Source organism: Scardinius erythrophthalmus (genome assembly GCF_964197995.2).
Source record: "Scardinius erythrophthalmus genome assembly, chromosome: 17".
NCBI lineage: Eukaryota > Metazoa > Chordata > Actinopteri > Cypriniformes > Leuciscidae > Scardinius > Scardinius erythrophthalmus.
In genome coordinates, this window is record NC_138237.1 from 20140788 (window position 1) to 20164029 (window position 23242).

At 36.8% G+C, this 23242-nt stretch overlaps 1 protein-coding gene across 1 annotated transcript in view; it reads right to left on the reverse strand.

Moving 5' to 3' along the window:
• Window positions 1-23242, reverse strand: part of cnksr2b (connector enhancer of kinase suppressor of Ras 2b) — a 51536-nt gene that overhangs the window by 13983 nt on the left and 14311 nt on the right. Inside the window, exons 6-18 of the mRNA XM_081390853.1 lie at window positions 18028-18191; window positions 14800-15002; window positions 11306-11393; window positions 6781-6822; window positions 6061-6180; window positions 5252-5311; window positions 5061-5129; window positions 3747-3893; window positions 2168-2301; window positions 1623-1813; window positions 1396-1485; window positions 537-742; window positions 392-443 (exon numbers count right to left, since the gene is read on the reverse strand). Of these exons, the coding sequence (XP_081246979.1) occupies window positions 392-443; window positions 537-742; window positions 1396-1485; window positions 1623-1813; window positions 2168-2301; window positions 3747-3893; window positions 5061-5129; window positions 5252-5311; window positions 6061-6180; window positions 6781-6822; window positions 11306-11393; window positions 14800-15002; window positions 18028-18191 (1566 nt within the window). The remainder of the gene's footprint in view (window positions 1-391; window positions 444-536; window positions 743-1395; window positions 1486-1622; window positions 1814-2167; window positions 2302-3746; window positions 3894-5060; window positions 5130-5251; window positions 5312-6060; window positions 6181-6780; window positions 6823-11305; window positions 11394-14799; window positions 15003-18027; window positions 18192-23242) is intronic.

A 23242-nucleotide genomic window follows, 5' to 3' on the forward strand; every position in this document is an offset into this window, starting at 1 on the left:
ATAAAACAGAATACAAAATATTAAATAATATAAAATAATATATTTAATAATAAACTGATAATATGTAACAAAATTAACTAATTTATTCAAATTATGAACATTTCATATATAATTTTAATAGTATAAATAATTTTTTAAATATTTAAATTATTATTATTTTAATTATAAATATATATATATCTTGAATTGTTTATTTTCCCCACCCCAATTCTTTTAGATTTCTTGTGATTCTCTGAAAGCTAAACCTACTGTACACAAAATTTGCAGGATTATTAAATATTTTTCTGGGAAAACGACAATTTTTTTTTTTTTTTTGTCTGATTAAAATATTTTTCAATGTGTCAATAACTATATGACAAGGTTTTAGAGCTAGTAGAATTTACCATCTCACCTCTTAACTTAACTTTCTTTGACCGGGAGAGCATGGATGTTCGATCAAATGTCTGAAAGATAGTAAATAAATAAAATATTTAAATCATCTTATGCTGTGTCCCTTATAGTCTTGCATGACATTAAGTTGTCTTCAGAACACTCACAAGATAGACAGAAGAGGTTTCAGATGTGGGTGTGGCCAACGAGTCCTGCTGCAGCATGTCCATCTGGAGGGTGGGGACTAGGGTGTAGTGGGCGGGGCTTCCACCTTTCTCACTCTTTCTTCTACTACGCCGACTGCTGCGACGTCCCGTGTGGTACTCCTCTGTCCCCGTCTTGTCCTCACTCACATATCGAAGCAGGGATTTTTCTGTCAATAAATGTATGGGATTATGAAACCACAGTATACTGATTATGAAATTGAAATGGGACAAAGCACATTTTTCAATGCACTGTCTGTTTTTTAAATTTAATAGACCAGAATTGATTCTTCCTTTTAAATAATGTAATGCTTAGAGCTGAAATCAAATTATTCAGAGGTCTCATGATCAAAGAATAGGGCTGAAAGGTGCAGTGTTGCACATGTACAAATTTAATATAAATTCCGCCAACATGACTAAAGAAAGCATTCTCTATGCTCCTACTCCTTCAGCAACAGATCCTGGCCTCAACCAATGAGAAACCAGCATCTTGGCAAGACCTCTATGTTGGAGTTACCATGGCAATGCAAAACCGAAAAATCCCAAAATCTCAAACAAAGAGCCAGCGAGATACTGGCAGACAGATCCCAGAACAAAAAAGGAGGTAAATATAGGGGAAACAGGACAATCTGAATGGAATGGCTGATGATTTTAAAATGTTCAAATGGAGAGGTCAGGGCTGAAGTGATGAAATTCTTGGTTTAGTGTAACCTAAGTAAAAGAGATAAAAAAAACATCCCCCTCAACACTCACCTACACACACACACACACACACACACACACACACACACACACACGCGCACACACGCGCACACACACACACCTCTTCTGATCTCTTTCTTCAGCTTGGCTGGATCTTCATAGTCTCCAACCCAGTTATATTCTACAGGCATGGAAATAGGCCTCAGCCGTCCTAGTACACAAGCACAGAGAAATCAAAATAAAATAAAATAAAAAAATTACTGCACAATTCACATAGAAAAGACAACCTCTCCTGACACTGAAGCTAGCCTGTAAAGATCAAACATCATCATGTAAGAAAGCATGTACCATATGTGGGAGTGCTGTCCCTGCGTACGGTCGGAGGGCCCTGATTCTGATCATACTCGTAACAGTACAGGACGGCATCCTCATCCAACAAGGGGAATCGCCTCCGGCACTCCTGATCCAAGAAGGAATTGGGCGAATCAGAACCTTTAGCGGCCTGCTGGCAATTGCTGGTCAGATTCCCCATGTCATCTCTGCAATGGTAAGAAAAACCTTGTGTAATCTTCTATTACAGCTTTCTTAGAGAAAAATGATGCTAAAAAATTCAGCTTTGCCATCACAGGAATATACAAACATTATAAAATAACAGTTATTTTAAAGTTATAGTATTTAACAATATTACGTTTTTACTGTATTTTTCTGCATCAGAGACGTCTTTCAAAAACATTTAAACCTTACCATCTCAAAACTTTTGTACTCTCTTTTAAAAAGGTGTGAGGTGTTTCATACATATTCATACATATTTACAGTGTGGATCAGTGTATTAGTCTGTCCTCTTGTTGTTGAGATTGTCATTTTTGTCTGTGTGTGTGCCTTTAATACTGTACCTGGGTGAATACGGCTCATCAGGGGGAGGAGGGATGTAGAGGTCCTGTAGAGCGCAGCTGTCCCGTCTGGATGGGGTGCTGAGGGTGCTGGATGGTGTGGCCACACTGCTGCTGGGGCTCGGGGGGATGATGGGCTAAAAACAGTGGTACCGTTAGCTTTAGCGTTTACCACATCCCTTAGGAAAGTTGTTCAAATATACCTTTACGTTTTAATACAGGTCATTTTCAGATTTTCACTTGTCGATAATGAGTGCTTGTTATTTCATTGCAGGTAAAGAAACACATCATAAATAAGTCTACAAATGTCCTCTCCATTCACATGCACACCACCTTTCAAAAGTTTGGGGTTGGTAAGATTTTATAATGTTTTTGAAAGAAAGGCTGCATTTATTTGATCAAAAACAGCTATATTGTGAAATATTATTACCATTTTAAAAATAATTGGTTCCTATTGTAATAAGTTTTAAAATGCAATTTATTCAGTGTCACATGACAAATCATCTTTTAAGAAACTGTGATTCACTTTTCTCAGGATACTTTGATGAACAGAAAGTTCAAAAGAACAGCATTTATTTGGAATAGAAACTTTCTGTAACATTATAAATCACTTTTGATCATTTTAATGCATCCTTACTGGAAAAAGGTATTCATTTATTGTCTTTTTTTAATGTAACTGACCCCAAACTTTTAGTGTACATCACCAAGATTTTGTTACAGCTACATCTCTGCAACGGATAAGTGCTTAATAGATACAGTAGTTATTAAATGACAAAAATGGTGATATTTGTATTGTTTCATGAAAATTTCAAGGGTTATCATACAAAAACTACCGATTTAACAACATTTTCATCACTGAAATATAATTACCACAAATTAAATGACAACTACTAAAGGAAATGAACTACAATTAAAAGTCAACAAAAATTAAACACTCATTCTAATGGCAGAATAACCTAACCTGTGTGTCTTTGTGGAAGAAGACATGCGAAAAAATAGCAATGGCCATCTCATTTGAGTGTACAGTCATACTGGATCAGTTTCCTCCTGCGTTTATGTATGTAAAACACAAAACACTTTGCGCACGCTGAAGCGGCTTTGGTTCTGTGTCAAATAAAATGCCGTCTCAATGACTTCAACTGTTGTCATGACAATCAGCGTGTCTTGTTAACTGTCAGCTGTGCAATAGAAACGGCAAAGAAAAAATGAATACGTGCAATTTATACACCGCACAGTCAAGCGTCTAAAACGACATTCCACGTTTTCCTCTCAGGCCACAGTAAAGCTTCCTGATGCACAGGGGCTTCGGTGAAGCTGGAGAGGAGATTGTGGAAAGAGGGATAAGCAGCAGATTAGAGGTAAAAAAAAAGATGAAAGAGGAAAAAAAAGAAGGTTAGTGGGTGGGGGAAGAGGGGAGTGAAGATTTGCCATGCAATCTAGTTGGTCAAAGCCCTAAGGGAGGGGAAGAGTGCTCTTAATGCTGCTAAAAAAAGAACATGCACAGATTGGAGGACTATGCCACAGCATATCATCAATTCACACACACCACTTAATCCTCATACCGCACACATCCCGTCAGTACCTGCAGGGCGAGGGGCTTCCATCTCATGTTCTTGAGTAAGGCTGGGGCTGACGTGAGAGTGCTCTGAGGTCGTTTCTTCAGCGTGAGGGTCACCCCTGCAGGATTGCTGCGTAAAGAGTTGACCAGGTTCTTCAGCTGCCAGCCCACCTACGCAAGTCCAACACACGTGTTGACCTCACCACAAGAGAATCAGATAACATTCCAGAGCACACAAGCATTTTGTAGTCTTGTTAACGGGGGGTCATTCTTCATGTCATATACGTCTTAACATTTTGGATAAATAATTAAACATTTTTTAAAGATGGAAAACTATACATCCCCATTGAAAAGTCTCTGATGCTCACCAAGGCTGCATTTATTTGATCAAAGATACAGTAAAAACAGTAATATTGTGAAATATTACAACAATTTAAAATAACGGTTTTCTATGTTAATGTGTTTTATAATGTAACTTATTTCTGTGATGCAAAGCTGATTTTTCAGCAGTCATTATTCTAGTCTTCAGTGTCACATGACCCTTTAGAAATGTGGATGTAGTGCTCAAGTAACATTTTCCTATTATTATGAAAGTTTATCTGATGAATAGAAAGTTGAAAATAACAGCATTTATTTGAAAATGTATTTTTTTTGTAACATAAATGTCTTTACTGTCACTTTTGATCAATTTAATGTCCCCTTGCTGAATAAAAGTATTAATTTATATATGTAAAAAACAAAACATACTGACCCTTGAATGGTAGTGTATTTCTTAACATGAAACAATTTAAAGAAAAAAAGTTTTTCTTCATTTTTCTCAAAACATTTCAAACAAAGCATGTTTCGTATGAATAATATATTAATTTTAGATTTTTGTATTCAGTTTTATATAAGCAATGACTAATATCTTTTATTCAATCATGTTCATTTTCATCTTGTAGTGTAATAAGGCTACAGTTAAAGTTTAGGAGTATACTTTTGATATACTAAAGTACAGGGTGGGCCATTTATATGGATACACCGTAATAACATGGGAATGGTTGGTGATATTAAAGTCCTGTTTGTGGCACATTAGTATATGTGAGGGGGCAAACTCCTCAAGATGGGTGGTGACCATGACATATACTAATGTGCCACAAACAGGACTTTAATATCACCAACCATTCCCATGTTATTACGGTGTATCCATATAAATGGCCCACCCTGTGTATCTGTTTATAGAAACTAAAAATGAAAACAGAAAAAATATGTCTTCATTATGAAGCGTAATGAAAAGGAATGATCTAGTCATGTTAGGAGGTAAAAGGTAAAATTATTGTGTATAATAGAAACGCTCACCACTGTCTGATGATTGACCTGTATGACCTCATCACCAGCGTGGATTTTCTTACAGCGGTCAGCTAGTGACTGGAAGAGGGACAGAGAGAAAGCCATTGGATTACACACAATTGTTTTGAAGATCACATGTACAACCAATGGTCCATGCTGAGGTGAAATATTGTACTGAAATATTGAAAATGACCACTCACTCCCTCTGTAGTGCCTGTGATGACATGTAGGCCATCATAGGTTGATTTGATGTACATGCCCTAGGGCAAGGAGAAAGACACTTTAGAGCCATTGCCTGAAAATATCGGACGCACACTGAGAAAACACTGAAAGTAGCTTGCTGACATGACATGCAAGCACAAATCCACTCTGACACACAGTCGCATAAAGAAGGGATATAGTGGGAGAGAGAGGGTGTGTGTGAATGTTTATTTTTATCTATCTCTATTCAGGCTTTATTGAGCGGATACTGAAAGTGTCAAGTGTGTCTATATGTAACTGTGAAATATTACTGCCTGAAGCGCACACAAACATGACTACCAGCACACCATCATTAATGAAGATGGGGTGAACGTGCCTTCAAATGCTGCTAAATACTCAAAGTCTTTCTATCTATCTATCTATCTATCTATCTATCTATCTATCTATCTATCTATCTATCTATCTATCTATCTATCTATCTATCTATCTATCTATCTATCTATCTATCTATCTATCTATCTATCTATCTATCTATCTATCTATCCATCCATCCATCCATCCATCCATCCATCCATCCATCCACCCATCCATCCGTCCATGAAGTAAAAAGATCTTCAGTTTTGAATAATTAAAATTTATAATAAACTTTTCTGAATTAATGCATTAAATTAGTCATATTTGTTTATTACTTTTCATTTAAAGGGCTTTTGATTTAAAATGCTGTTTAAAAAAAAAACATCCTAGTTGGAAACCTCCTGAATTTTGTGCATTAGAAGAAAGATAAGAAATCAGGCATCCAGATACCCACCAGTCCCTCGGTGGACCTTATGTTGTCCAGCTGCACCACTTCCAGATGGGCGGCCTGGGACACCATGGGGTCCGAAGAGAGGGAAATGATGTGGTCACACACACCTGAAAGTGTCTTACACTGAGGACAGAGAGAACATTTTTGGATATCCTGACCAAGAGAGGCTCAGAACAAGTATTCTAGCTGAAGCCGCTCCTGGGCTACAATATGCTGATCATTTCGTTGCATGTTCACCGCACAGCTTCGTAAACACCATCTGCGCTGAGATCGAGAGTCGCCAAGATGCACTGTTCTATGAAGTAATCATGTGACCAGGATGGTCTCATAAGCATAATTCTCCATGATTGTGCTGCCTTCTTTGAATTGATCCATGCAATCACGATTCTACCTCAATCTGCTCCTGGTGACTAATCAGTAAAGGTGTTCCTGGTGTTGCAAACGCAAACTCTCTCTTTCTCTCACTGTCACTCTCAGATGAAATGTGGCCTGGCCTGGTATTTATAGCAGATAGCCAGCTGTACCCTGACTGACACTGCAGCATGGGCTAGACTGCATGAATCAAATGTGAATATATTTCTCTCCCGCTCACCTCACACATACTCTCGCTCTCTTTTTTTTCTCACTTCGACACAGATTTCTATTTTTGAACAGAGGAGCTAGATAAGGAGCTTTATGTAAATTAATCACGAGGATGTGTGAGAATATAAATGTCACTCTTACCACATGCAGTATCTTATTTTCTGTCTCATACACTGTGCCATCCTAAAACACAAGAAAAGAAAATGCAGTTTTAACAAATTACATTCTAATCTCATCACACTTACAACCTCATAACTGAAATACTACATGTGATTGAAACTGCATAATACATTTCATTTATAACACAAAAATGTTATAATCAGTATTTTAGTTTTCCAGTAAAAAAATGTAAGCATACTATTTTCTTATTTTGTCTTAGAATTTTATATTTTAAATATTTAAAATAGTATATTTCTAAATCTACAATATTTAATAATAAGAATATACAGTGAGGAAAATAAGTATTTGAACACCCTGCTATTTTGCGAGTTCTCCCACTTGGAAATCATGGAGGGGTCTGAAATTGTCATCGTAGGTGCATGTCCACTGTGAGAGACATAATCTAAAAAAAAAAAATCCAGAAATCACAATATATGATTTTTTAACTATTTATTTGTATGATACAGCTGCAAATAAGTATTTGAACACCTGTCTATCAGCTAGAATTCTGACCCTCAAAGACCTGTTAAGGCGGGCATACACTGTGCGATTTTTGTCCGATTTTGAGCCGAATTCTGACTCGTGTGACTCTTTTTCGGGTAGGGTCGAGTGCAGTGTACAAGGAGAAACGAGAGGCGATTAACCTCTCCCAACCGGCAATCGGATGGTCGGATGAATTTCTGGCATCTCAGAAATTTTGGTCGCTCCTCGTGACTATATCGCACAGCTGAAGGAGAGCTACGAACCAATTACCCTAAACTCAGTGTTTTTTCCCTCACTGCGCCTGCGCGAAAACAGAAGTTTAACCATTTCATCTGTAGCAGAAAAAACAACAACAAAAAAAAAAAACGAAAAGAGGGAGATCTTTATTTTCTGTAGTTCAAACTAGCAACAAATTACTGTTGCTTACGTCCAGTTCGTGTTGCAAAATGGATTTACCATTACCCACGTCTTGGATTTACCATTACCCACGTCTACCTGCGATGTAGCTACACCGCCTTTTTTTATTAATTTGTTAAACAATGTTTTTAAAATAAAGCTGCTTTTAATTTTCATTGATGACAAAATATTGCAGTGTTCGGACATAGCCTATTATAGACTGTTAATAATTAAGTATTTGCCTATAATTCATTGTAATCGACTTAAATGTTTTAGACAATTTTCAATGAGGAGTAAGCTTCTAATAATTTATTATCCTCACAGCGCGTTGGTTATGTGGTGATGAAATTATTGCGTGGCAAATTAATTATAATAGCCTATCAATTTAATTTATAGGCATTCCCTAATAATATTAATAATAATACAATAATAATAATAATTTAATACATAAATTGGAAATGCTAAATCTTGATATTGATAGCTGATGCTTGTTTTGACAATATACATGATATTGTCTATAAGCGCAACCCGGCACGGGGGTTTCGCGCGCATATTTCACACGTATAGTGTAAGCAGTCAAGACGCAGCTCGACGTTCGGACCGTATAGTGTGAGCACAGAAATCCTGAGCTTTGGCTTTCCATCGCATGCGATCTACTCGTTCAGTGTGAGTAGGTAACCTTGCTGAAATCGCACAGACATCGCACAGTGTATGCCCGCCTTAAGTCTGCCTTTAAAATGTCCACCTCCACTCCATTTATTATCCTAAATTAGATGCACCTGTTTGAGGTCATTAGCTGCATAAAGACACCTGTCCACCCCATACAATCAGTAAGAATCCAACTACTAACATGGCCAAGACCAAAGAGCTATCCAAAGACACTAGAGACAAAATTGTACACCTCCACAAGGCTGGAAAGGGCTACGGGGAAATTGCCAAGCAGCTTGGTGAAAAAAAGTCCACTGTTGGAGCAATCATTAGAAAATGGAAGAAGCTAAACATGACTGTCAATCTCCCTCGGACTGGGGCTCCATGCAAGATCTCACCTCGTGGGGTCTCAGTGATCCTAAGAAAGGTGAGAAATCAGCCCAGAGCTACACGGGAGGAGCTGGTCAATGACCTGAAAAGAGCTGGGACCACCGTTTCCAAGGTTACTGTTGGTAATACACTAAGACGTCATGGTTTGAAATCATGCATGGCACGGAAGGTTCCCCTGCTTAAACCAGCACATGTCAAGGCCCGTCTTAAGTTTGCCAATGACCATTTGGATGATCCAGAGGAGTCATGGGAGAAAGTCATGTGGTCAGATGAGACCGAAATAGAACTTTTTGGTCATAATTCCACTAAACGTGTTTGGAGGAAGAAGAATGATGAGTACCATCCCAAGAACACCATCCCTACTGTGAAGCATGGGGGTGGTAGCATCATGCTTTGGGGGTGTTTTTCTGCGCATGGGACAGGGCGACTGCACTGTATTAAGGAGAGGATGACCGGGGCCATGTATTGCGAGATTTTGGGGAACAACCTCCTTCCCTCAGTTAGAGCATTGAAGATGGGTCGAGGCTGGGTCTTCCAACATGACAATGACCCGAAGCACACAGCCAGGATAACCAAGGAGTGGCTCTGTAAGAAGCATATCAAGGTTCTGGCATGGCCTAGCCAGTCTCCAGACCTAAACCCAATAGAGAATCTTTGGAGGGAGCTCAAACTCCGTGTTTCTCAGCGACAGCCCAGAAACCTGACTGATCTAGAGAAGATCTGTGTGGAGGAGTGGGCCAAAATCCCTCCTGCAGTGTGTGCAAACCTGGTGAAAAACTACAGGAAACGTTTGACCTCTGTAATTGCAAACAAAGGCTACTGTACCAAATATTAACATTGATTTTCTCAGGTGTTCAAATACTTATTTGCAGCTGTATCATACAAATAAATAGTTAAAAAATCATACATTGTGATTTCTGGACATGCACCTACAATGACAATTTCAGACCCCTCCATGATTTCTAAGTGTGAGAACTTGCAAAATAGCAGGGTGTTCAAATACTTATTTTCCTCACTGTATATTAATAATGGATTACGTTTTGTTTTTCTTAGCCCACTGCAAAAAGTTCATGTTTTAAGCATAAATGTCACTAAATTTAGTTTAATTTATGCTTAAAAAAAAAAAAAAAATTAATTTGACATCTATTCTCTAAAAACAAGTCCTCGGATGCAATTCTGTTTCTTACGTTTCTTACTTTATTTTTTCTTTTTATAAATAATACTGGAAAACAAAGATACTAATAATTTTTTTCTGTAGTGTTATATAATGCTAAATGGTTATATAATGCTTTATAGTTCATGTGCATTCATGTCATGAAACTTTGATTAATATATATCCAATGGTGAATCATCAGAAGTATTATATAATATTTGCTAATGACATATCAACAAAAGTTATAAAATGCTTCCCAGTTTTGTGAAACGAACACATTTGATTTCTGCTCTAATGGGTAAACAGAGTTTTGGGATGTCTCAGATGAGGAGCTGAGCTTTGCTTGTAAAACAAAAGAAGAAAAGATGCTTGCTGGCACGGAGACTTGCACCTATCTGAAATAGCCAAAGGCAGCGTTCTCTGTCTTGAGCAGACAGCTGAGGAGAAGATGAGTCATCCTCCCACACCGAACCTGGTGCAACACTTTTCTTCTTCCTCCTCTCATCTGCTCATTTCCTCCACTCTCCATCACTCTGCTTAATGGTAGTCTGATTTCCAGCCCGTGGGTGAGGGAGCTTGGGGATCTCGACTGGCCACACTCATGATTAATCTTAAACATATTGGGAATCTCCTTCAACACTCAACCTACACATCACAGCCTGATTCAAAGGAGAGTAAATAAAGATTGAGCTAATACACATTAGTGTTCAATTAAGAGAGGAGAACTTTATATAAAGTTTGAATGCGTGAAAGGCCCTTCAGAGTGTGGTATTTTTCATTTCACAGGACATATAAAGAGCAAATTCTATAGGCCTTCATACATGTTCTGGGACACATCGCTTTTCTCCCACCTGGGACAGTCTGTGCTCGCCCTCAATGGCCCATGCCAGAGCAGCACTATTTCAATCCAGGACAGAAAATTGAGAAGGAGAAAAAAAAAGTCCATGGCCTCCTTCTAAAGAACCTTCTGCCCTAGGAACTCCACCCTGCTTTCCATGCATCCTCGAAAAAGAGATTTAGTCCTAAAGTATGGCGTGACACTGGTGTGGGTGAAACAGAAGATAGACTCTAGGTCAAAAGAGACTTCTTAACTTTGCATTTAATTTGATGGATATGGGATTTAAAGGGACAGTTCACTCAAAAAAGATATTTAAATAACATGCCAAAGTAAACTTGTTTATTAAAAAAACATGTTAACAAGTTTACTTTGGCAGCCCCAAAAATACATTTTTGATTTTGAAACATACTTATTTATTGTTTATTTTCTCTACAGTTACTTTTATGATGCTTTTTGGAGCTTGACAGTAAAAATATTTTGGGTTTGGAATGACGTGGGAGTTAATAAATTACAAAAATTTTCATTTTGGAGTAAACTGTCCCTGGCAAAAAAGATGAAGGTGATATGTTAATGTTATAATCGAGTGTTTCAGTCCATACCTGCTGAACTATTGTGGTCAACTCCAGACACAGCTGAATCACATTATTCCTGGTCATGGAGTAGTCTGCTACGGCAGCGAACGGAGACCTGATGAAGAAGTAACATCTGCCATTAACCATTAGATCACTTCTAATCACAACCATTTTTAATGTCTAACCTTCCTCGATGTCGCTGCACTGCCAAAGCCGAACTGAGTCTAATTCAGGCAATGGAGGACATTTATGATGAGGAATGAGAGCTAAAAGGAGGTGAACCAAGTTGCATGTGGAGAGGGAGGGAGATGAAGAGTAACAAAAACAGAGAGAGACAGATAGACCGAGCTGAAAGCGAGAGGAGAGAGAGGATTTTTCGCTCCAATGCACTAATTCACAGAGGCTCAGGCAGCAGGAGGAAGCTCTGCTCACGTGCCCAATCACAGACGGCAAAGATCACTGTCTTTCTATCATTATGAGAGTCTTTCATTTAGACCATGCTGTTCCCTTCTGTGACCGTAATGAATTCATTTCGGTCTGATTTTGTTAATATGCTAGAAACATGTTATTATTACAGCATACAGTATTTTTTTTTTGCTAACAGAATGTATATATTTATATTACAGCATAGACTGGGCTCAACAGTCTGAGTAGTTCTTGCCATGCCAACATTTTCATGGGCCCCAACAAAAAATTTTTATTTTCTATTTTTTTTCCTATTTTAGTAATGTATGTTACACACTTCTGTTCAAAAGTTTGGGCCCGTTGTTTTTCATACTTTTCAATACTTTTATTCAGCAAAGGCAATAAATTGATCTGAAGTTAAAGACATGTTTAATGTTAACTTAAAAAGGATTTCTATTTCAAATAAATGCTGTTCTTTTGAACATTCCATTCATCAAAGAATCCTGAAAAAAATGCATAAAATCTCCCACAAAAAGGAGGATCATGTGACACTGAAGACTGGAGTGATGATGCTGAAAATATTTCACAATATTACAGTTTTTACTGATCAAATAATTGAAGCCTTGGTGAGTGCAAGAAAATCGTATCAAACCCAAACTTTCGAACAGTAGTGTACAATATGTGCCCCAAAATATTTTATGAAATGTTTGGTTTTCTTTACAAAAAAAAAAACCCTTTAAAATACAAACAAACAAACAAATAAATATGATTTTTTTTTTTTACAAAAATAGCTCTAAATTCATATACGCACAAATCCATGAAAAGTAGTACCTTTTTAAGAAAAATTTTAAAAGTGCATTTTTACTACTTACTGGTGCATCACTAGCCATTTTGATAAAACCTATGTAAGATAGCTAGATGAATTTAGCTTAATTTTAGCACATATACATGATCATCTTTGTCATTTTCAGTCATGTCCTGCTTATAGTTTCAGACAGTCAACAACTTTATTCGTTCCAGGTCGGTTCACAAGAAACGTGTACATGAACACTTAATATATCGAATACCCGGAATGCATTGCAGTGTGAAAGACCCAAGACACTGACTAGAACTGATTAACTAGTCGACTAGATGGTATAAACCATAAACCAGAAATCCTCTCTATAGAAGAAAGCACAAGGGCATCATTTATCTTAATGAGTGCACTGAACAGCATTTCTGACTCCAGGGTTCATATCTTACACTGAATAATAAGACTGTAACATACGAATATGATCACCCAGGACAACGCTCCTGCTGTCATCCTGTCTGTGGAGAATAAATGAGGGAGACCCGGAGGCCAGGAATAATCTAGGGAGACGCAGCAGCAGATTAATTGCACTCAGAAATTATGAGTGTGTGCGGTTAGGCAGGAGACTTGGCATATTGTACTAACGAGGAGGCGTGGCCAACGAGAGCTTTAGCTGATGAAGGAATTAATGCAAACTCACAAAAACATGACCTTGCGCACACACACTTGAGAGACAAACGGAAGTGCTTAGCAGACACGCTGGCCGTTTTCAGGGCCAGCTCCTCCAAAACAGAAGAGACTTACGTAAGCTTTTTTACTCATCTTTTGTTTGTCAGCTGATTGCTCATGGGTGTTACATAAGGAAATCGGCATGATTGTGTCATCTGTGGCCTCTCGCATGACCTCACTGATGAGTTCGAAACAATGAAGCCTTTTACCCGAGATGAGCGGTCATGTGACCGTACGCATGGTAGATAAAAGAGCAGGATTACTGAGGCTGCTTTCATTGAACTTTGAGTTTGCTTGTAAATAAATACAGCAGCCCTAAAGTTTTTGGACACTTCAAATGTATTCATTTAATTGCCTTTACAAAATATCAATTTATGTGGCATCTGCAAACCAATTTATCCCAACTAACTTAATTTCAATTATATCTATTGTTTTATCCTCAACAAAGTATTTTTATTTGCACACAAATGTGCTTGTGCTATCTTTAAATGCAAAACAAATCTATATTTTTGTCAATCCATAAATCATCCATACATTTTTAAGTCAACTAAAGTGTCCAACAGTGTTATTTTAGTGTTATTTATAATTATTAACATTTTGATTTAGCTTATTCTATATTTCTATATTTTCATTTTTTAAGTAATTCTATTATGGCCTTTTTTTCTTTTTCTTTTATAATTTTTTTAATATTTCTATTTAGCTTACTTAAAAGCTAATTAATAATATGAGTATACCTCAACTTAAAAAAAAATTAACAGAGAACATTGGCAATTAACTGAAATAGATGAAAGTTTTTCATCTAATTTTAACATTTTATTTACATTTAACAGAACAAATTTGAATAGTTTTAGTTAACAATAACAACCCTAGTGAAAAAAATAGTATACTTAAGCACAATTTATTCACAATTTATAATGTACTTTAGTATAACTAAATGTATTTTTGGTCTGTTAAATTGGAACAACTAATGTAGTACTAAATGCATTTTAGTTGTCCAAAAGCAGTGCTGAAGTTCAACTAAAGTTGTATTAAATATACTTGTTTGTGCTAAAGTGAAACTATTCCAAGTATACTTAAGTACACTTTAAATATCTACTCTTGTATTTAAATTTTGATGTGAATTTGGTCATATTTAAAGTATTTTTTTTGTGCTCAGAGATCATTTTAAAAATCACTTTTAACAAGTTTCAAACATGTTGTAGGTGGATTTAGGAACCTAGCAAGTGTACATTCTTAAAGATTTATATATATTAATATATATTAATATTATCCTTCTCTAATTGCATTTGTAAAAGGTACTACTTTACAAATGAATTACCGGTAGTAGTGCGCCACGTTTGTATGCATGATGAAAGCATGAAATAACTACATTTATAGTGTATTTTCAGTTAGTACGTAGACATGTCAAACTATTTTTAGTATACCTATCATGAAATAAATCTATTTTAAATGCAATTCAGTATATTTATTTTTCACTAGGGAACAATACTTTTAAGGCCACTATATATGCAGCTGCACTGTTTAATGTTTGAACATGTGTCTGTATGCATATCTGTGTTGAGTGTGGGCTGTGTTTGCACCTCTTTGCAGGACTAACCTATCCAACCAAGCCAGCAGGCTCTTGGCGGCAGCGATGAGGTCCACTACAGAGGTCAGAAAGTCATTAGGAAGTTTTCGGGTAGCTCTGCCGTCATAGTGACCGCCCCTCCGCCGGCCCGTTATGAAGTTCTGCAGGTTCTTGGCTGATGCGTTCAGCTTATGGGTCAGAGTCTTCAGGTTCTCTGTCTCTAGTCCATAGTTCTGAATAAGAAAGAGCAAGAAAGACCATCACAACCTCCAAGAACGAGCTAAAGAAACTTTTTTGTGAGCATGGCTAAACTATGATGTCCTATCAATAAACTTTTTTAAATCTCTCTTTTCAGGATTTTCACTTATGCTCCAGCTTCTGTAATACTAGCTTACTCTTGAAACTCTGCAGTGTGGTACTGTATATATTACTGGCTCTTGTGTGACAAATTGCTTGCGATGTTCCACATTTGTAAGTTGCTTTGGATAAAAGCATCTGCTAAACGATTAAATATGGATGTAAATGTAAATGAAACGGGGGGAGGTAAAGGCAAGGTCATAGGCACTCTGTGATGCAGTCCAAGTTCACTGGGAAAAAAGTAGTTTGAGTGGTTTTAAATAATGGAGGAAATAAAATGGAGAAGGAGAAAAGGGTCACTTAAAGGTACACAACCCACGCAACATTAACGTGAACTTAACATCATAGTTCAAGTGAAACTTAATAAATACCTTGCTATAAAAATATATGAATACATCAATATACATACCGTTCAAAATTTTGGGGTCACGATACAAATTTCTTTAATGTTTTTGAAAGAAGTCTCTTATGCTCACCAAAATTGCATTTATTTGAAATATAAATATTTTGTAACATTATAAATGTCTTTACTGTCACTTTTGATCAATTAAAATGTGTCCTTACAGATTAGATGTATTAATTTCTTTCAAAATCTTACAGAACCCAAACTTTTGAACGGTAGTGTTTATATATCATTGTATGTCTCCATTGATTTATATTTATTTTTATTGTTTGGAACGCTGAATTTCTCCATCAGTTGGGAGATGGACATCACTAACAGGTTAAGTAAAAATATCATGAGTATGTACAGAGCATATTTTTATCAAAATGCAAATTTTTTGTGTGTGTGTGTGTGTGTGTGTGTGTGTGTGTGGGGGGGGGGGGGGGCAAATCCCTCTACCTGATACCCCCTTACGGTCATATACTCCACATGACACCACATAGTACGGATCTCCCAGAATGCCTTGCTGCACACAAAAGCCAGTGGGGATCTGTCATGCAATAGAACCAGCATGAGGGACAGATGAGTCATCATATTTAATGCAGCAGGGCTCCATGTTGGACAAACCCAGAGAAGCATTACATAAGAGGCTTTCAGAGACTAGCTGGGCTTAAGCACGTGACATAACAAATGGTGGGAACAAAAAAGAGGAATACAGGGGGCCAGTTTGCGAAGGCAGTGGCTAGTATACCTCCATTCACCCTCCTTTTTCTGCCCTCTTCCTTCATCCGCTCAGGACTGCTGTGTTCCTTCTCTCGCACTTTTCTTTGCTCTCCCTCAGAGCCTTTCTCTCCTGTTTTAATTTGTTATCCTACTCTCACCCGACTGCTGCCAGTTTTCTACCCACTCTGCCCACACAAACTTTCAGTCGCTCCGCCTCTCTTTCCATCCTTCTGCATAAGCGTCCTTATTTCTCTTGTACCCTATCAGAACAGCCTGGAAACTGTGTGCAGGATGACAGTGGGGAATGGAGGGATTTTCAAGGATTTAAAGTGTTTGTTTTGGCTATTATAAATTGCACAGGATGCAATTACCATAAACACAGAGGCAGCATGGGAAAAACAGGGTCAGGTGCTTCAGGAATAAAGATAACGTATAGTGCTTGAGTGATTTGGATATTTTAATGGTTAATATCTACAATAGGGGTTTTCAACCTTTTTGATGACACTTTGCCTTGCTAAATGTATCTCTTGATACATCTAAAAGTATTCTGATGGTGGGTAGAAAAAGTAAATATATTTTTTGAATATCAGGGGTATTATTAGTATTATATTATACAAGTATTATCCATATAATAAAAAACACATGTATATTTGATACAATCTTGATACATGAAAATATGCATAATTTAGATCTTAATTATGCTTATCCACATGCTATTTATATTCATTTTGACATGTATACAAAATATGTATTGTAAGAAAAATGTAAATATTAGAAATCTGTGTAAATATTACATGGAAAAATATTTAGAAAAATATATTCTACCCACCATCAGGATATTTTTAGAAGCATAAACCTGAAGAAAAACTTTAAACTATGTCTGCGAATAGAAAATAAAATTCCTCTCATGATTTCTGACCAGTCTTTAGAAAGCAAAATGGAAAAGTAACATGAAATTGAAACCTTTTATTATTTTTTTGCTTTTTAATCTATTTTATTTTAAAAAAATTCAAATAAAAAAAAACAATTTCCTTTTTCCTTTTCCTTCAAAACCCCTGATCTATTGAACAGGGTGGATGTAATAAATGTACATAATGCAGCTTACATAACAGATTTACTAACAGCTTGAGCCAGCGCAAACCCTCTTTTGGCGTTAAAAAACTACAGTCAGGATTTACTAAAGACAAGCAGTGAAAAATTAGCACTGAAAAGGCTTGGACTGGGTTATTTTTGCGGCTGACCTTATTGCATATGCATTTGTAGGAGATTGCCTTTTAGAAACAAGATTTATGGGAGGACAGTATTTAAATGAATCACGCAAGGTGATTTACTAAGGGTTGAGCTGGTCAATTTACTGGTATGTGCGCCATTTACAGCCCAAAAAAAGCATGTCTTAAAGGGGATGCTAATTTGCATTGCTCTTGGTAGGTTGTGCTGGTCATTATGGAAATTATTTTAATTTGTGTACTTTAATTTGCACGTCAAAACTTTTCACTCGCATTGGCGCTTTTTTGGAATTGCGCTCTCACGCTAATTTGCCCTGTTTAGTAAATCTGGTCCTAAATCATGGAATGTAACATGGCTGGAACACTGTATTCACCAATCTGCATCCAGAGCCGTAACTACGCATCTTGTAATTGCTATTATGCCATTTCAGTTATGTTATTATAAAAACATAACACCAGCATAAAGCGAAACATAATGCCATAAAACTCACTTACTCTGTAAAGCAGATTCAATTTGTGTTTGTTGAGAACACAATGCACCTGTGTGAGTGTGTTTGCGTATGTGCTCACCAGCGCACAAAGCAGGTCCACAGCCTCCAGAATGAGTTCCTGGTGGCCGATTCGAGAAACACCCAGATCCTCGAGCTCCTGATGTGTGATTCTCAACAGCTGTTCACCGCCCACCTTCTCCTGCTCAAAGTTCTTAATGTACTGCTGCAGACAGTCATCCAAGCCTTGAAAACAGCAACAAACAGCAATATGAAGACGTCATTCGAGCTGCTAGAGCATCCTGGATCCTATGTATTCACTTACACCATTATTTTCTTAATCTACTATGAGTTCTAATCTGATTAAATATGACTAAAACAGAGATTATAAGCAAATATAGTCTCAAATATATCTCCCAGCATGAGAGTGTGGGAGCCGATTGCGTGTTTACATTACCATCAGTGTGTACAGCACACATAAATATCCTCTCTAGGACAGTAGTGAGGGATTGTGAAAATTTTGGCACACAGCTGTTTAAACAGACTTTATTTTGTGGACCGATCCAGGCACACAACTTTGAAATGCTTTGCTGTCACGAACAGACGTCAGTGGACTTCAAGCACTATTGTCACTAATAAGGGAAGGCCTATTTGGCGAGCGCTAGCTGTTGTCTAGGAAACACATGCCTCCCCCGTGCCCCCTACCCTTCATCTATACTGATCCTTCACTATTGTTTTCTTCTCCCACATTTTCACACAAAACATCATATATTTATAGAAAAGAGACAGAAATTATTTCACACGTTCAGCTGAACCAGAAGCATTGTGTTGTTTTTAGATCACTCAAGTATAAGCAAGGAGGTAGTTGTGCTATTATATTGTACAATCTCTCTCTCTAACCATTCTCAGGGTTCCAGTATGCAAATAAAATGGCCTCAAATGAGATAAAATAATTATAAAATAATATAAACTATATCATAAGGAAAACTTACATTTGCAGTTTCTTTGTGTATCATCTTGTGAGGTGGCATTTGTTATCAGCGTGCCGTGCATCAACATTTCAACAACAAAAAATCGTGATGTCCGATTCACAAACAAAAGACAAGTTCCTTGAATCAGTTTTTTTTAATGAGTCAGTCAAAAAGATTCACGAAAAAGCTTTAAATTTGCTCATGAGTTAGCGGTTTAAATTGGATTAACTTGTACTGGGTTCACAGCCAACTTCCACACTGAACTGTAATATGTAACTTATAATAAATTAATAAATGGTATTTTTAAAAATTAATACAGTATTTTACAAAACCATTCTCAGAGCTCTGTTGGGACTGTAAATAAAAAATAGTCTCAAATGCAAAAAAAAAAAAAGCATCCACATGCAGTTTCTTCATGTATTTAAACTGTAAATTAAATTAAATTAACTTTTTTTTTGTTAATCTCATGTAAATTAAAGAAAAAACAGTGTGAGCCTTGATGTCCGATTCACAAAAAGACTCTCAATGAGTCAGTTCAAATATATTCACAATATATACTCAGATTCACTGACTTCACAACTGACTTCCTTACTGAACCGAGAGTGTCATTTAAAATACAAAACATAATAAATAAATAAAATATTATTGGTAATTTGTCTCCTAAGTTTTTTTAATGTCTTTAATTTCTTATTTTTATTCTCACTGTGCAGTTTTTACTTTTTGTAACTCTTTTAATATGTATGTATGTGATTATTTATGTAGAAAATGCTCTGCAATATGTGAAAAATAAAGTTTCTCTTGCTTACGCAGAAGCCGGCCTCTTTACCTCAAAGCACCTTTACCTCAGTATTTCCATGTTCACTTCCTCCCAGCTCCCTCCTTCTGACCTCATCACTATTCATTTCCTCTCCACTTCCCATAAATTCCCACACAGACTTGCATTTTCTCCTCCATGAGGTTTCATTATCTGTACGCTCGTTTCACAACAAAAGACGAGGATGCAGAGCATGTAAAATGTCCCTTTCATCAAACCCCTGATATTCATCTCTCTGTTGCATACATCTAATGGACCGTGAGGAGAAAGTTCAGATACCGGCACGGTTCAAAACTGCTGAAAGCGAGCGTTTCACGGCTTTGCATGCAATTTGAGGGCTTAACAAATCCGCTTCTTTACCAGGCTGATCTAAACCCGTTCCAAATGAAGGAATCATCACGTTTGTCGCTGTAAGTTGCTATAGAGACGGCATAGGGACGGGAAGAGCGTTTGAGTAGGACCTCATTACCAAGACAAAACTGGAAGTGAGATGAGAAGCTTATATGCAAGACGTTTGAATAGACAAATAAATAAAGAAAGAAACATCTAATACTACTTACATCATTGTACTATTCAGAGATTTTAGCTTTTGTGTGGCGTTTGCATTGTAATGCTAATGAAATATTATAGAAATATTATCGAAATGGTTCTACTGCAGTACCAGTGGCATAGATAGTACCATGACAGATTTATAACAGAAACAAGTGGGGAAAGGCAAATCATTTTTTTTCAGAAGAACTTCCCCAATCATTAGAAATAGCAACATGAAACTAAGTGTCTTTTTTTTTTTACTAATCCCAATAGTGAGTGTTGCTTTTCCTGTGGCTGAGCGAGACAGGCCAGCTCACACAGCGCCAGTGTACACAAACAGTAAACTCATTGATTAGGAGGACATTAATCTGCTGGTAATTGCAGCCGTTGTGGCTAAGTTGTGTTAAACACTACAAAGAAGCGCCGCACGTTTATCTGGGACCATTAATCTCTGTCAAGCGAGGCGGTTGGTCGGCCAACAGCTAGAACCGAAAAAGATGAAGCAAGAGGGTGAGAGTGTAAATAGGTTATCGAGTGAGTAAGTAATGAGAGAAAGTTGTTCTGTAGAAGAAAATCTGATTGTAGCTTTACAGTATGTTGACTAAGGTTGCTTAGAAGCTGGTCCAATTCAATCGTGACCTGAAAACCTCTAAACTGTCCTGAATCCATGATTTGGCAAACGGTGTGGCCCAGAACTGAAAGAGGGATTGGGAGTTTCGTAACTCTCTAAGCAATGGATGATTAGAGTTAGATGGATAAAATGAACACTTTCTAAATATCACTTTATAGATTCATCAAAAAACAACAACATTTTTTATCATTTACTCAACCAGTTTCTTTCTTCCTCTAAAGGATAAACTGTGTTGGTCCCACTTTTCCATGCAATTGCAGTGAATTGAGATTGGAGCTTTCAAGCTTTAAAAAGGTGGAAAACCCTAAATTTCCAATAAATTCCAATACAATTCACATATTTCTTTACTTGCACATTACATGTATTCCAAAACCAAACTTCAGCGCATACGCAGTGCCAGTCGCCACATTCGGAAGCCATCCCCATAATGTCACCGGAGCTATTGTGAGTATAATTGTCATTTTATCCTTGATGTGAGAAAGTAGCCAATCCAAGCGTTTAAAGTTTAAAGGTATAGTTCGCCCAAAAATGAAGAACATTCAGCCTGGTTTTGTGAACTAGATCAACCAATTCACTGGTTACAAGTTAGACATCACTCTTTATTTCATGTTGAAAGTCCATGAGGGTGCCATGATGATGCCAGAATTTTCTTTTTTGGGGAACTATCCCAATAATGTTATTTCTCAGTGCTATTATGCAGGGATCTGCTTGTTATTTGCACACTGCAGCACACAGTTATTTTACAGTGTCTGTCAACAAACAGCTCAACAGTCTGTGCCTGGTCAATACGTGTGAAATCCTGGTGCACTGCTCAGTTAAATAGATTAGTATAACATGCATTTAATCAAGGCTATATTTAAGCTCTATTGTGTGCAGTTTTATTGGATTTATTGCCATTATTCTGCTAAGAATGACACCAAGGGGGGGTTCAGAGTGAGTCACAGGAAGCACTGAGGGGGGGCAGGGAAAAGTGAGCATTGAGGGAAGGTCACAGGGCTCTTCTGCTGTCGGGCCCTCACCTGGGGGCATCACCACTGAACTGTATGCTAATGTTAGAGCTACAACATGGTGATCGCAGTGTGCTAGGAAACAAGAAAAACATAGCATACACCATGAATTTACAAAGAAAATGTGACAAAATATTCAAAACCGCAAGTTACTACAAAGAACAAATATTTCGCTGGAGCCGTGGTGCAGTGATAGCGCACATTGCTCTTGACACATTAGGGACAAAGCACTCACAGTCACAAGGGTGGCGTGTGATTTGCATCCAAACCACAACATGACCTCATCCCACTAACCCCTCTCACTGGACTATCCAAAATAAATAAATATATATATAAATCTTTCTGGTTGTTGTTTGCTGCCTGTGAATGTGCCATCATTTGTTCATTTGATAAACATTAGCGCATATAGTGAAAAATAATGCAAGATTGCAAAAGTTTGGGTCGGGTCAGAAGGATTTTTTTCATCTCTTATGCTCAACAAGGTTGCTTATTTGATCAAAAATACAGTAAGAACAGCAATATTGTTAAATATTATTACAATTTAAAATAACTTTTTATATTTGAATATATTTTAAAATGTAATTAATTCCTATGATGGCAAAGATGAATTCTTAGGGGCCTTTACTCCAGTTTTTAGTGCTGCTCAATATTTTTGTGCAAACCATGAAAGATTTTTTTCTTGAACTGCATTTATTTGAAATAGAAATCTTTTGTGACATTATATATGTCTTTACTGTCACCTTTGACTGGTTTAATGCATCCTTGCTGAATAAAAGTATTAATTTATTTCAACAACAACAAAACTTTTGGATGGTAGTGTAAGTAAAATATACAATTTACTTTAGAACTTAGAGTGGGAAAAAATAAAAGAAGCCTTGCAGAAGCTCCTGTGTAACATTTACATCACAATGCATTGTATTTGTTCAGATTTATGTTTATATATATATATATATATATATATATATATATATATATATATCCGTTATGTGTATTAGGCATCTAATGTTGTTGTTTGATGTTTACTGCATTCATTTATTGTCATGGATGTTACTCTGACAACTGTACAGTACAACATCTATAGCCAGAAAGTCCCGTTTTTATGTACTTTGTCAACTTAAAATGTTTACTTTGACCTTAATTATAATGACTGTTTTCAGTAGGCTATATATTTTAAGGAACAAAGCAGTTTTAGTAGTTCAGGTAGGTTGGTAACTACTATACCTGTACTGACCCCCGACTGTATATTAACATTTTATCAGTTATTGATAGAGTTATTATGAACTATAAAATATACAGCTAATTCATCCAATCCAGTAATGCCTGAAACATTTGTGATTTGTATT